The 13,809-nt window shown below is 42.1% G+C and overlaps 1 protein-coding gene across 1 annotated transcript in view; it reads left to right on the top strand.

The window, feature by feature from the left end:
• Window positions 1-13,809, top strand: part of LOC311185461 (antigen WC1.1-like) — a gene marked incomplete at both ends in the record, with an annotated part of 64,173 nt that overhangs the window by 34,014 nt on the left and 16,350 nt on the right. The window contains 2 exons of the mRNA XM_084256086.1: window positions 11,183-11,497; window positions 13,055-13,105. Of these exons, the coding sequence (XP_084112212.1) occupies window positions 11,183-11,497; window positions 13,055-13,105 (366 nt within the window). The remainder of the gene's footprint in view (window positions 1-11,182; window positions 11,498-13,054; window positions 13,106-13,809) is intronic.

Below are 13,809 nucleotides of genomic sequence, written 5' to 3'. Positions count from 1 at the left end.
CCTTTTACATTTTCCAAGTCTGAATTATCAAGGATAAGGAGATAGAAGAGAAGATCCAGAGGAAGATCAGCTCCTCCTGACAGTATATCTCTGCTGCTAGTAGACTTTACTTATGTTTCCAAAACTCCACATACCCATCCATCCATCACATTCTCCCCTTCCAACAATCCAATGGACTTCCTCTCTGACAATGAGCATTTTCTTTGCACATTGAAATGACTGGAGTAGAACAGCTCATGGCTGTCACAAATTCTGAGTTTTAAGTCATTTCATTGTCATATTTGGGAAATAAAGCTCAAATAATCTACAAACCTTTATGAACACATATTGGGGAAATTGTTAGGATGTCAAAACTATGAATGTTTCTTCCCTATCAAGACAACTGATAGTTTAAGGAAATGATGTGGTTGAGGTAATGCGTGTTTTAAGTGTCAATATATGAAGTCACACAAATTTTTAATATACAGGGTGATAGTGGAGCTCAAATCTTCCTACACAGGACAGAGGTGAAAGATCACAGAACAACTGCCTCTTCACCTGTCTGAGTGACCCTCATCAATTCTCCTTCTACAGGGAAACCTGTCCCTCATTCATGCCAGATGCAGAAGGAACCTCAGGGACTGGCACATGTTCAGCATCATCATAACACTTGCTTGGGGCACTGGGCCTCTGAGCTGAAGGTTCAGATTAAAACCACAGCAATTGGGTGGCTAGGTAAAAGTGAAATACCTGTTCACCTGAGGGTGCCATGGCTGCTAAACATTCATTCCATGTCTAAGGGGTCTTTTCCTAGGCCAGTATTTCATTTTGAAGTGCATAAGACAGAAAAATATCCAAATCTTAATATCTCCTGGATTAGATTACGTATTTCCAAGATATTTCTACATTAACAAGCATTACTAAAATAAATTGTCAGATTGTATTTCCCAGATGTTATTTTTTAAGACAATATTTTACAGGCGTATTGCTTACAGTTGCTCTGCCTCCAGGGCTGTCCATGCCCACAGGAGGGAGTTCCTGCCCCTGCACCTCACCTCATCCAGCCAGATGAGCCCTGATCCCTCCCCAAACTGAGCGAATACCATGGCAGTGAGGGCATCTCCACAGCCCAGCTGTCTGCACACCACGTGGGCATCACGCAGGTCCAGCCATCATCACAGATGGTGCCCCAGGAGCCCTGGTGAAGGATCTCCACTCTGCTGGCGCAGGGATGGCCTCCGTCCACCAGGTGGAGCTGTGTGCTGTCTGAGGAGAGAGTCAGGTCACGGGTGCTCTAACCCCGAAGGAGAGGGATTCCTGGTGCTAGGGGCCCCTCACCTAAGCAGCAGGCAGCAACCTCCTCTGAGGCTGCAGAGAATATTGTTGGAGACAGGTTCTAGGTGCACAGGGGCAGCACCTTGGTCTGGTTTCCTGCAGAGTAGCGAGGTCAGAGGGTTAGTGGGGTTGAACAGCAGAAAGCTGAATTAAACTACATAATAATCTAGTGGTGGGGTCTAAGATTAACTCTGTAGTGGGACAGTCATGGTATCATAATTTAGAGTTTACCTTCGTGTGGAGAGTTCTGTCTTTGACAATGCTAATGTTTCTATTTTAAGCCAAATACTGAGAATGATCTGAGAGAGGTATAATCCAATAGTGTCTGAAAGTGTTGCAGAGCTCCCAAGACAGTGAGGAATTTTGGAGCCAGACTCTCAGACAGAAGCAAAGAGCAGGGCTGAGCCTCTTTCACCTTGAGATTTTTGTCAACCAGTGTTATCACTCAGATTCTGAAACCCTCAGCAGAGATTTTGCCAACACTCAGGACCAGGGAAAATCTTGTGTAATTCAGAGTTGGCCGAGGAGGAGGAGCTTGTTATCCAGAACCCTCCTACCACAGAAGAAGAGTAAACTGTGAGTGGACGGTTCCTCAAGGGATGGAGGCCCAGCGTCTAGTCTCCTCAGTTTCTTTTAAATAAGGTCAAGTTACCTGTAGGCCATGTGCCTGGAGGAAGCAAATAGGGTACACAATGTTCTCCTTAAAGAACATAAGAAGTAGTAATTACAAGAGAAAAACTTGATACACTGCATTTATTAATTTATTAAAATTAAGAACTTGAGTTATAAAGAAACACTATTAATAGAATGAAAATAAAAGCACACGCATTAAACACCCCAAAATGTACATTTTTAATCAAAAGATACTGTCATATTAATTTTAATAATTAGGAGCTGGAAACAGCTGGATCCTGGTAGGGTCACAGACCCCACAGCCAGTGCTATACTCAGTGGGGAGACCCAGCGAGGGTTTATGCTAATTTGGATAAGTTGAACAGAGAAAGAAAAAAGTTGGATGATATCAATAGTATTTGGGATCTAAAAAATAAAATGAACTTGTATAAACAAAATGTAGATTGACGATTAGCAGGGGAAGGGGACACACTATTGGAGAGAGGCTTTTAAGGGTAAAAAATTATAACTAAATAGATAAATAAGCCCTAAAGATCTAATGCACTGTGTGGTGATTAGGACAACAACAGTATATTATAATTTCAAAGTTGCTTGGAAACTGGATCTTAGCAGCTCCACCACAAAAAAATTAATGATTATAATGGAACATGATAAAAGTGTTAATTAAATGGTAGTCGCCATTTAGTGGTGTGAGTGTCTGTGATACACATGTTTGTATAAACCCATATGTACACTAATCCATAGATCACATTTATGCAAATGTGTCATACATACACCTAAAATAGACACAATGACATGTGTCATTTATATTTAAATAAAAATAAATTGCTAAGTGATAAAATAATGAACACTTGTTTTGTTGACAGCAAGGATGAGCTAAAGCAATTTGTGTTCAACTTATTCCATTTCCAAGCACTGTAATGACACCATCTTCTGCCTCAAGGAGGCCAGAAAAGAATATGAAAGTTGACTAAGTGACTCATGAAAATGAAAGAAGGAAGAGGAGGCAGAGGGACTGAAATGTCGACAGTGAGGACCAGGGAGCAGAAAGGCACCTGCTACTAACCAGTACAGACTGGGCTGCCAGATGCAGATTGCCACAGTGTGAAATGGGGATGGATTTTGTAATGACATTATAATGTGTAGTTCCACCGTGTCCCAGGGAAATAGTATTTATTCCTGGTAAAGTGTCGTACTGGCCATGGTAGTTTTGGGGGCAAAGAAGTTCTTAGACATGAAGGAAGGAAATACAGACTTTATGTTTGTTGCATCAGCAGCCTGGATTTTATGAGGCTTTCACTTACCAACCAGAAGTGGAAAAAAGGGAGCCCCACCTTATGAAGCTAATTATCATGCCCCCCTTAATGCTAATCTCAACTTATTTTTCCCCTAGAATTTTTTATTTTTCTAATCACAGTTTTCTACTCACCTAATTTTTTGTTGTTACTATTAGATCTTCTGTTTTCTTTGCAGCTTCAATATGTTGGGCAGTTGACACTGGGCAAGTAGTTTAATTAACAAAAGTCATCTCCCTTGGGCCCATGGGGTGGTAGAGCTGAGCCAGAAACCATCAGTACCAACTGACCCATCCCAGCTGAGCTGAACCAGTCAGTGAACCACACCCCCTAGTGTTGCTAGCCAGCCGCAGTAGTCTGGGTGTCAGGGGTTCCTGAAGGATGGGAAGGCGTCGGCGCAATTGTAGAGAAATGGTAAGGGAGGGGGAAGGGGGAATGAGATGCAGACACTCGGTCAGGGTGCAGGCATCATCCTGCTGAGGATCTCAGCAGTCCTTTATTTATACTAAGCAAATTGTGAGTGCACAAGCATATGCATTAAGGTAGGAAGATAACAATCATCACATGTTTTTTCAAGAGCAGACAAAGGTCTGTTTGCCATCCTGCAGAGGTTATGACATTTATTATTCTTTGTCTTAAAGAAGGCACAGTTGCTAAACAAATGTTTTCAAAATAGTTATTTACTTTAAACAACCCAACAGTTATTATATTACTAGCAAAAAGCCTATGTGTCTGCAACTAACATTTCTAAGTTTGCCATGGTGAACGATTAACTATGGGCTAGAGGAAAACAAAGGGCAGGAGGTTACCTGGGGGAAGGGAGACAAAAGGATGTTTTCTAACTAACCTATAAAGTTTAGACTGGCATATAACCAAATGATTAAAGCAAAAAACAGAAGGCTATTATAAAGAAATCATCATCTATAGTATACTGTTTTAATATTGATTCGATATTTAGGAACCAAGGGCCGGGAGGGCGTCAAGGCCAGGCAAGCCGCACTGACTCTTCCCTAGCCCCCAGCTCTCAATTAAGGGAGGAAGTTTCCTAATCTAACAAAAGAGTTTTCTACCTATCACTCCTCTACTTATCTAGTCAGCCTAGTTTCCGTACCTAACTTGAAGATCACGGGAAATTTCCATTCACTGTGAGATTGCTGGTTGTCATTTTAAGGAACTACAAATATTTCATCAGGGACGGGGCGGGAGATGGTTATAGCTTTTGGCTTTCGAAATGTTTAATATGTGACATATCAGTAGTTGTAACATTGACTATTTCCAAATGTATTATTTGTGCTGCCATGTATATTAGCTTAACCAGTAAAAAAATTGTTGTTGACTATTTTCTTTTCTTTTTTTTTAAGATTTATTTATTTATTTTTTATTTATACAAGCACTGGGTACAGTCAGAAGCGCAGGAGGGTGAGAGAATTCACCAGAGCCAGAGCGGGGAGCAGAGCAGGCAGAAGGACTGAAGTGCACTGCTGAGGGGAGCAGCGGGCGGCAGGAGAGATCTGCGCGCCATGTGGGACCCTCCTCCGGTGGCCAGGGAACAGCCGGGAATTGAACCGGCGCCGCAGAGGCTGCGGGCAGCTTTGCAACCCAGTGCTCAACCGCGGCGCCACCGGGGAGGCCCTTGTTGACTATTTTCAAATGCATAGTCTAACAGCTACCATATCAATTGTTACATCCAAGGGAATTAGCCCTAAACAAACAGGAAAAATTTAGCAGGAGCTGGCTATGGGTCTCCTGGCTTAACAGGAATTTTCTTAAGGAATTTGGCCAAGAGATGTTTACAGCCTTTTGTTCCCAGAAGTTTTTTCACTTTGTTAATGTAAAGCCGAATGTTGAATTACTGCCTTTTGGCAGAGAACTACTAATTTTATAAAAAATGTAATATTTGTATCATGCAGTGCCATTTGCCATCAAATTGGTTATTTAGTAATTGATCAGTATTTGCAGTTTTACTTTTAAATGCGTATTTTAGCAATGGTAGAAACTAGCCATAAACAAATGAAGAGAATCTAGCAGGAGCCAGCTAACGAGATTCCTGATTTTTCAGAAATCTGCCCGGACTTTTGTCAGATGACATGAGTAGCATGGCTCCCCATATCCTAGGGCGGAGAAAAGGTAGTCACGCATCTTTCTTTAACCTACCTTTTCTGTGTCCTCTCTGGGGACAGATGACTCCTGATGTCAGAAAACCTCGCCTCTCATATAAGGAGATATTTAAGATAGAGCATCTAATTGGTGTTTGAACCTCAGAAAGTTTCCATTTATGGAGTGTCTGATGGCAGGGATGATGTTCAACAGGGTTTCTATTGGCTCCGAAAGATGGCAAAGTCAGGGGGTGGGACTATATAAGCCCCTCCTGGCACTGGAAGCCCCCATTAAGGACTGAGGAGCTTCTTTGTATATTTGGGGAAACTGAGGTTGTTAACATGAGGCTCAGAACTACCATGAATGGACACTTCTTTCTCCCAGGACTTGCTTTTCTCCTCTCCGCTGTCCTAGCGAGAGCCCAAGGTAAGCAGAACCTTACTACCTAAGATCAGCAGAGACACTGGATTAATTCTCAGGCTCTGAGGGGTGAGCCCTGGAATTGCAAAGGCAACTTCTCTTGACTGCTTGGTTTTGTCCCAATGTGATCTTTAGTGACAGTGAATGTCCATTTTTCTCCTGTGGGGGCCTCTGCCTTTCAAGTTCACCTGTGAGATGTTGCAGAGATTCAATGTTTGTTCTCAGACTGACTGAGTCTGTGTTCAGATCTCCCCAATAACACCTCAAAACAATGAAGAGTCTGATGACTTCCCAGTTTTCCTGTAATGGATTATGACTGAGTGACTTTCTGAGGCTGCATCTCTTAGCTTCATTCCTTCTCCCCGTACTGCCTCTCCCCAATAGGATTATGGGTTTCTGCTCCTTCAGCCTAAGGATGAGTGTTTGTGTGTGTGTGTGGTGGGGGGGGGCAGGGGTAAAAGGGAGTTTGAAGAGCATGTGAAGGGTGAATGTGTGGGCAGGAGCATGTCTGCCTTTGGAAATCTCATTTCTAAAAAGGAGTCCACAGAATCATACTCTAAGGCAGACATCTGGATTGTGGTAAAATGGTGGTGGTTCTTATGTGTGTGTCTATATCTATGATGAGGGCAGATATGGATACCTTTGAAGAAAGCCCTCCCAATACAAACTTTAATTACACCCCCAGATACGCCTGCACCTGCAATCTAAGCCTGCTTGTGAGTTGCTTTTTTCTTCCCCACAAACCACAGCTCAAACGTTTTCCTGCTTTACTGCCATATTTCCTCAGCACTAGGAGCTGACAGGATTGTCTCCCTGCTTGTGGTGTTTCCCTTCCTACATCTTGGCTCCATGGTCCTCCACCCCAGGGGGGCAGCAAGAAAACTGACACAAATGTAGGGGCTCCTGGGTGAACTGATAGGGACACTGCATGCAGAGGGATGTAGCCTCTGAGACTCCAGGATGGGGCTCTCTTGGCCAGTGTTCGCCACCCCCGTGGGGTCTCGATCGTGTCTGTGACATCCTAAGGGTCTGCTGTTGAGGAAGAGCCCTGAGCTTGTGACTGTCCTTAGGTGGATTTCTCACTGGTAGTTCCTCCAGACTCGACATGGCATCTGCTCTACCCTGGGCCCCTGACCAGCAGAGTCCAAGCTATCAGGGTTGATTCCTGAAATGAGAATGATCTGCACATCCTGGACAGCCAGTCTCTCAGGTGTGGGCCTTGGGCCTGGCTGCTCTAGATGCTCCTCCCTCTCCACCCCTTCCCGGTTCCCTGTTTCCTCCTGATTTCAAAACTTTCCATTTAGATGTCTCCATGTCTCTCTTCTTTGTGAATGGTTCCAACAGGTGTTGTGCTCCTCATTGTGTTGTTGTATTTCTTGGAGCTCCCATTTCTAGGGATGTGATCACATGTGAGGATGGTTGACCCTTCTCCAGCTTCGCAGGTATTTAGTGGTAGAAGTGGACTGTCGGTATGAAATACAAAATTTATGCTGATTCCATTCTGGCCTCTCCAGCTATGAGAGCAATGAGTACATTTCTCATCTTACTAAGAAGAAATCACACGTCACTCCTATAAGCATGATTTTCTTTTGTCAGACAACTTTTTGTAAAATCATGGGACTGAAGCACAGGCTCACATATTAAAGCATGAGTTCACATGAGTTGCCCCATTTGCTTGTGAAATTGCAGCCCTGATATTAGGTGCCAAAGGGCATTGATTCTTCCCTAAGCTCAGCACATGCAGTCAGGATCTACTGCTCCCTGTCATCCTTTCTGAATGTGAAGTCTCTACTTTGATAGAGGCTTGTCTCATAGAACAGAGTTACAGAAATATTTTGGCTTTCTCTTTCCATTCACCTACTCCTTTTCATCTGTATCTAGTCTAAAGGATACTTCACCCAATGAGTGTTTTAGCAATTCTAAGATCTATTTGCTTCTTTTTAATGTGTCTGGTTATTTCAATAGTCTCTCTTACAGCTTGCACATTTAATTCTACTGTTTATTTTTAATGTTTATTTTTAATAAATTTAATATAGAGAATTAAATTTATCAATAAGTTTATAATAAATTAAAGTTGGTGATTTTATGTTTATTTACCCAATTATATGTCATGTTGGTTATTAAATTGATAAATAATAAATAATATTGATTTCATGTTAAACTTTGTTGATTTAATATTAATTTAATGTTAGGTAATAAAAATAAATTTAATATCTGGGTACATAGTAGCTAAAAATAATGGCCATATTATTAATATTTGGCTATTATTAATATATGTTAATATTTGACTATATTGTTTATATGACAAATCCATCATCTGAGTATGATGGAGATCAAAAACTGTTATCTTTCTATGGTCTGATCTTTTATTAGTCATTTACTTATAAAATATTTGAGTGTCATCTGTTAGGAAATTATGTAGGTACTTGTGATAGAACAGTGAACAAAAATTTTTTAAACTCTACCTTCATGGTACAGATTTTGGCGGGTTGATAAACACCATAAATATGTAAGGAGATAAGCTAAGTGCAAAAAATAAAGGAGCAGGGGGAGTGTGGTGAGAGGGTAAAAGACAATGGGGCAGACATGTTTGCAGTTTTCCATACATTGTTTGGAGAAATCCTCCGAGACAGGGGCATCCCCCCTCCTGGGCTATATATTTGGTGTTCATGAGGTCTAAATTGGTCTGCTGAAGGAAAGACTTGTCTTTGCAAAAAACCTGCAAATGGGCGTGGTCAAAGGATACAAACTTTCAGTTAAAAGATTATACCCTCTGGGGATCCAAGGATAGATTGTGACTATAGTGAACAATACTGTTTTATGAATGTTGCTAAGAGAGCAGATCTTTTGGTCTCACTACCAGAAAGAAATGGTGTTTATATGAGTTGATGGAGGTGACAGCTAAAGGTAGGGTGATATTATTTTGCAACATGGAAGTGCATCAAGTCAACCTACTGTATACTTTAAATTACAATATACAATTTGTCAATTATATCACAGCAAACTGGAATATAGGGGGAGGATTAAAGCTGCTTTAGGAACACAATTTAAAGTCAATAATCTACTCAGGAGCTCATCCAAGAAGTCATCTTGAAAAAAAGAAAGTAAGGGATACAGTGTGATCTAGAATTGAAATTGCTTATAAATACAGTATCTATAAATATCTATATATTTAAATATCTCTACTATAATATTCATAGGGCACGCAGTCCATATTTGTATGTGGACAAACACACACACACACACACACACACACACATACACACTCATACTTTTTTGGATACAAATCAAATACTCCATATCCTATTTTTTCCTCCTATATTGGTCAAATTCTTATTTCTCTGCATTCTCTATCTTAAGGTTGCTTTCTTTCTCACTAATTTGTTCTTTATTAATTTCCCAAAGTTATTTCATTCCAACCTCCTTCATACTTTATTTACTGTTCTTGTAGTTTCCTAAACTGAAGCTTACATTTTTTTCCCTCTCTCAATACTTCCTCTTCATTAAGTCTATAGTATGAATTTCTTTTATATTTACAATTCTTTAAAAATTCTTTTTGTTGGGCCTCCCTAGTGGCGCAGCGGTTGAGCGCTGGGTTGCGAAGCTGCCCGCAGCCTCTGCAGCGCCGGTTCAATCCCCAGCTGCTCCCCGGCCACTGGAGGAGGGTCCCACATGGTGCGCAGACCTCTCCTGCCGCCCGCTGCTCCCCTCAGCAGTGCACTTCGGTCCTTCTGCCTGCTCTGCTCCCCGCTCTGGCTCTGGTGAATTCTCTCACCCTCCTGTGCTTCTGACTGCACCCAGCGCATGTATAAATAAATAAATCTTTAAAAAAAATTCTTTTGTTCTTTTATTTGTTTTTGTCTTATTTCCTCTTTTTTCCCTAAATTCATGTATCATAGTTAAGGCTCTTATCTGCTAACTCCAATCTATTTATTATGTTTTTCTACCTTTTCTTATCTTCTTTTTTCTCTTTGTGATTTGATCCCATCTTTTTACATGCCATGGAACTTTTTAGTTAATGTTAAAAATTAAGTTTATCCAGATATATTTTCTACATCTGATGCATCTTTTGTTGTTCTGCTAGGCAGGTGGGGCTGGGGCTGCTGAGCACCCAGATATCTAACTGTAACCTAGACCTGAGCTGCAACAAACCTGGCTGGCTGTTTGGGTGACACTCAGTCTACCCCTGACTTGTCCCTGTGCCTGTGGCAAGGGCATCCTGGGGACTCAGAATTCAGCTCAGATCCTGGATATTCTGGTAACTCAGAACCCAAATGAATAAAGAAATAGCCACTCTGCTTTCAAGAGTTTTGACATCCTTCTTTGGCCTCCTGCCCTGCACAACATGTATACTGGGCAAATATTTGACCAAACACCTGCTCTATGGGTGTGGCCCTCAGGTCTCCTATTTTACACTCCAGCACCAGTGTTTACATCAGTCTTGGAACAGAGAATAAAACCAACAAACCCTCCATTATTCATGACAGCAGAAGCTCTAGGTTTATTCTCTATTCCATTGCTTATGTTGCAATACTGACACATTTTTTAACCTCTTGGTGCATCTCTTTTTTCAATATGAAAAGAAGAAAATAATAATAAGATAGTCTGTCAAAACTGCTTGAGTGATTTCAGCTCAGGAATATAAACTGTTCTGCTCCTTGGTGGGATTAGAGATACATTATATTTTGCCCTTAACAACAAATAACTCCAAATTTTGATTAAGGGGAATTCCTGACATGAAGTAGACATTAGATTTGTTTGGGGGAACAAGCAAATGTATGATTCCCAGTGTCACTGGCCAGTGTATCTGCTGTGATCAGGCCTCATCTACTCAAGAGTACATTCTGGAGCCTAGATCATTAATGAAGTATTCCAGGTAAACCATAGCTAGTCTCATGGCCATTCATCTTTCAGCTCTGAGTGACTATACCAAGAAGAATGAGTCTTACTGATGGGACTCATGGCTGCCACTGCAGACTTCTGATAAGCTCACAATAGTTCCCTATAATCCAACCTTCTAACTCTCAAGTTAATAGCGTGGATGTGAGCATGATTTATAAGGAATCCACCCAGCTGCCTGTCCATTACAGGGATCTGAATTCATTTAACTGCTCAGGGCAGAGATTCTGACATCTCAGATGCCAGGCAGACTTTACATCAGGGTTAACACTGGCAAGACCAGGTAACACCTGTTGTCTCACAATGCTCACTAGATTATTTTTAGTTACATTACTCCTGTTCTTTCTTACTTTCACTTTATTGCTCTGCCGACTGCTATAGGAAACCAGGTGCTGCCCCAGTGCAAGAACTTTGTCTCCACCAGCAGGCTGTGCAGCCTCAGAGGAGGGCACTGCCAGCTGCTCAGGTGAGGGGCCCTCAGGACCAGGAAAGTCACCTCCTTTGACCTGATTCTCTTTCCTCAGACACACTACAGCTCCGCCTGGTGGATGGAGACCATCACTGCAGCGGCACAGTGGAGCTCTTTAACCAGAACTCCCAGGCCACTGTGTGTGATTATGGCTGGGACCTGCGTGATGCCCACGTGGTATGCAGAGAGCTGGGCTGTGGCGAGGCCCTCAATGCCACCGTCTCTTCTCACTTCGGTGCGAGATCAGGGTCCATGTACTTTGCAGAGTTTCAGTGTACAGGAAAGGAGTCCTACCTGTTGGATTGCCCGTTTGCATCCCCGGAGGAGAACTACTGCAAGTATGGCAAGGATGCAGGAGTCATCTGTTCAGGTATGGTCAGTGCATTTTCCAGGGGCTTAAGGAATGGAAAGTTCCAAGGAAGCTGGTGTCCAATCTCGGACAACAGATCAGATAGGTCTGAGATACATTTTACCTTTCCATAGTCCCGAGGGCACAAAGCTTCTCTGAATGATGAGTGTCCTTTACTCCTAAAGAAACTGCTAGTCCTTTCTTCTGCATTGGTGCTACCTGACAAAATAACTTATTCTGTTATCATCCCAATTAAAATCAATCTTCATAAATCTTTATAAGATTTGTAAGAGTAACATTTGCATATCACTATACAACCTCCTCTTGTTCAGTGAGCCTATCAGTGGGAAGGACAAAATGAGGACCAGCATTCCCTCATTAATTTATTCTGTATAGATAGTGGGAATGTGGTTTTACACTGGGTTAGTAAGAGCAGAGACACAGGGGATATCACTGAACAAATCAGAGAATTGTATGGATTTGTGCCAAATTGTGTCTCCTTCATAAACTCAAGCATAAATATTCATAGGTCTTTGCCAATAAAACCAAAAAGCTGTGGATGAAATGCTTTGGGTCATAGATTCTCCTTCATTATTACTGGAGAGACACTCTATTTTCTTTCAAAACATTTGTGCAGACTCAAACTTTGGAGGTTAAATGGCCAGGCACTCACTAACAGTTCAATAGTGGAGGCAATAATATGTTAATTTGTGTTTTGTGGAAAAAGATTATGTAGATTTTACTTTATTCAACGGCTTCAAAATGAATTGCATTGTGGGATTGACAAGAATGGATTGTGGGAACAAATATAATTTTCAAAGAAGGAGGAAGCAGTTTATAGTATCTGGGATGGAGGGGGATGGCCAGGTCAGCTGAGAGGACATCAGGGGTTCTCTGAGCAGCATGAGGGTGCAGGGTGTGTGGAGGTGCCATCTGTGCCTGAGGACACCAGATGTCTTTACAGCAAGAGACCAGACAAGGACATATCTGACTATAACTTTCATTTTGCCCACGGTGGGGTCGATGCATGTAATAAATCGCTCTCTGAAGCAGCAGTTCCCCTTGCATTATGCCTTCCAGTTCTCTCCTAGTCTTTCAAAATTCTTAAAACTGTCTACCGGTTGTTTTCTCTCCACTAGAAGTAAAGTTCTGCAAAGATAAGGACATTGATGTATTATAATTCATATTCCTAGCACTTGGAAAGTTTCCTGAAGCATGGCAAACTCTGAAATGACAATTGTATTTTGAATCAAACAATATGAAACACTATGTTGCTATCCAGGTAGCAAACTGTACTGAGTTTGGAGATGTTTCCTCTGAAACCTCCCCTCTGTCTCCATTTTCATCATTTCCCAATTAGAGGCTCAATATTGCCTCATTTCTGGACCCCTGTGACCCACTCTCCTTGTTCTTTGCTGCCCTTGATGGGAAAGTCACCCTTTGGTTTTCCAAGGTGAGGAAAGCCTCATTGTCCCAAGAGCAGAGCACAAGTTTGGTCTTCAAATAAGCAGTGACCTGATACCACATCCCATGGAGACATTTCCCACATCTCAGGCACCCTGTGCTCTGTTCCAACAGAACAGTCAGAGCTTGGAGGCATAGATGAGGACCTGGAAGGATCAGAGGCAGGTGAGGCTGCTGGTCAGAGGCCCTGAGAGTTGGTCTAGATGCAGATAAGTCACAGCTGAAGGGAGGACAGTGGAGGTATCTTGATTAGAGGGGAAGGAATAAAGAAAAAAGGTGATGAAGACCAATCAGGTCATCCTTGCTCTCTTGCTTCCCTAGAGAAACCAAGCCCTAAGGCTATAATAGTGAGAAGAGAATGTCCTTTGACCAAAACAGCCCCAATATCAACAGAAGCTGAGATGTAGAAAATTGGGGCTCTCCTGACTCAGGTTTGGTCAGAGAGAACAGATTCCTGGAAGTTGGTCCCTGAGATCCCACCTATGACTCAGTTGATGTCTCCCTTGCACATGGGCTACATTGAAAATTGGGGGTCACCTCTGTGAGAAAAGAGTAGGGGTAAAACACCAAGGAGAGAGGGCCAGAGATATACTTAACACTGGGCCTGAAGGAAGATGAGCCTGTTGTGCAGGAATCTGGGATGTGGAGCTATTGTCAGGAGTATAAAACAATCACCAAAGCAGGTACATCTGGAGGCCAGAGTGTGCGCAACTCAGTAATCCTGAACCAGTCACTCCAGCCACTCCCTGAGTTCTGTCTTCTCTGGACTAAAATAAGAACATAGTGCTTGAGTATCACAAATATTATTTACAGCTCTTAGAGCTCATTGATCTAATCAATGAAAGAGCCAAACATTGCTAGGCATGGAC

This window comes from Talpa europaea, assembly GCF_964194135.1.
Source record: "Talpa europaea genome assembly, chromosome: 15".
NCBI lineage: Eukaryota > Metazoa > Chordata > Mammalia > Eulipotyphla > Talpidae > Talpa > Talpa europaea.
Note: the sequence above shows the minus strand (reverse complement) of the source record. Positions and strands in the feature narration are given on the sequence as shown.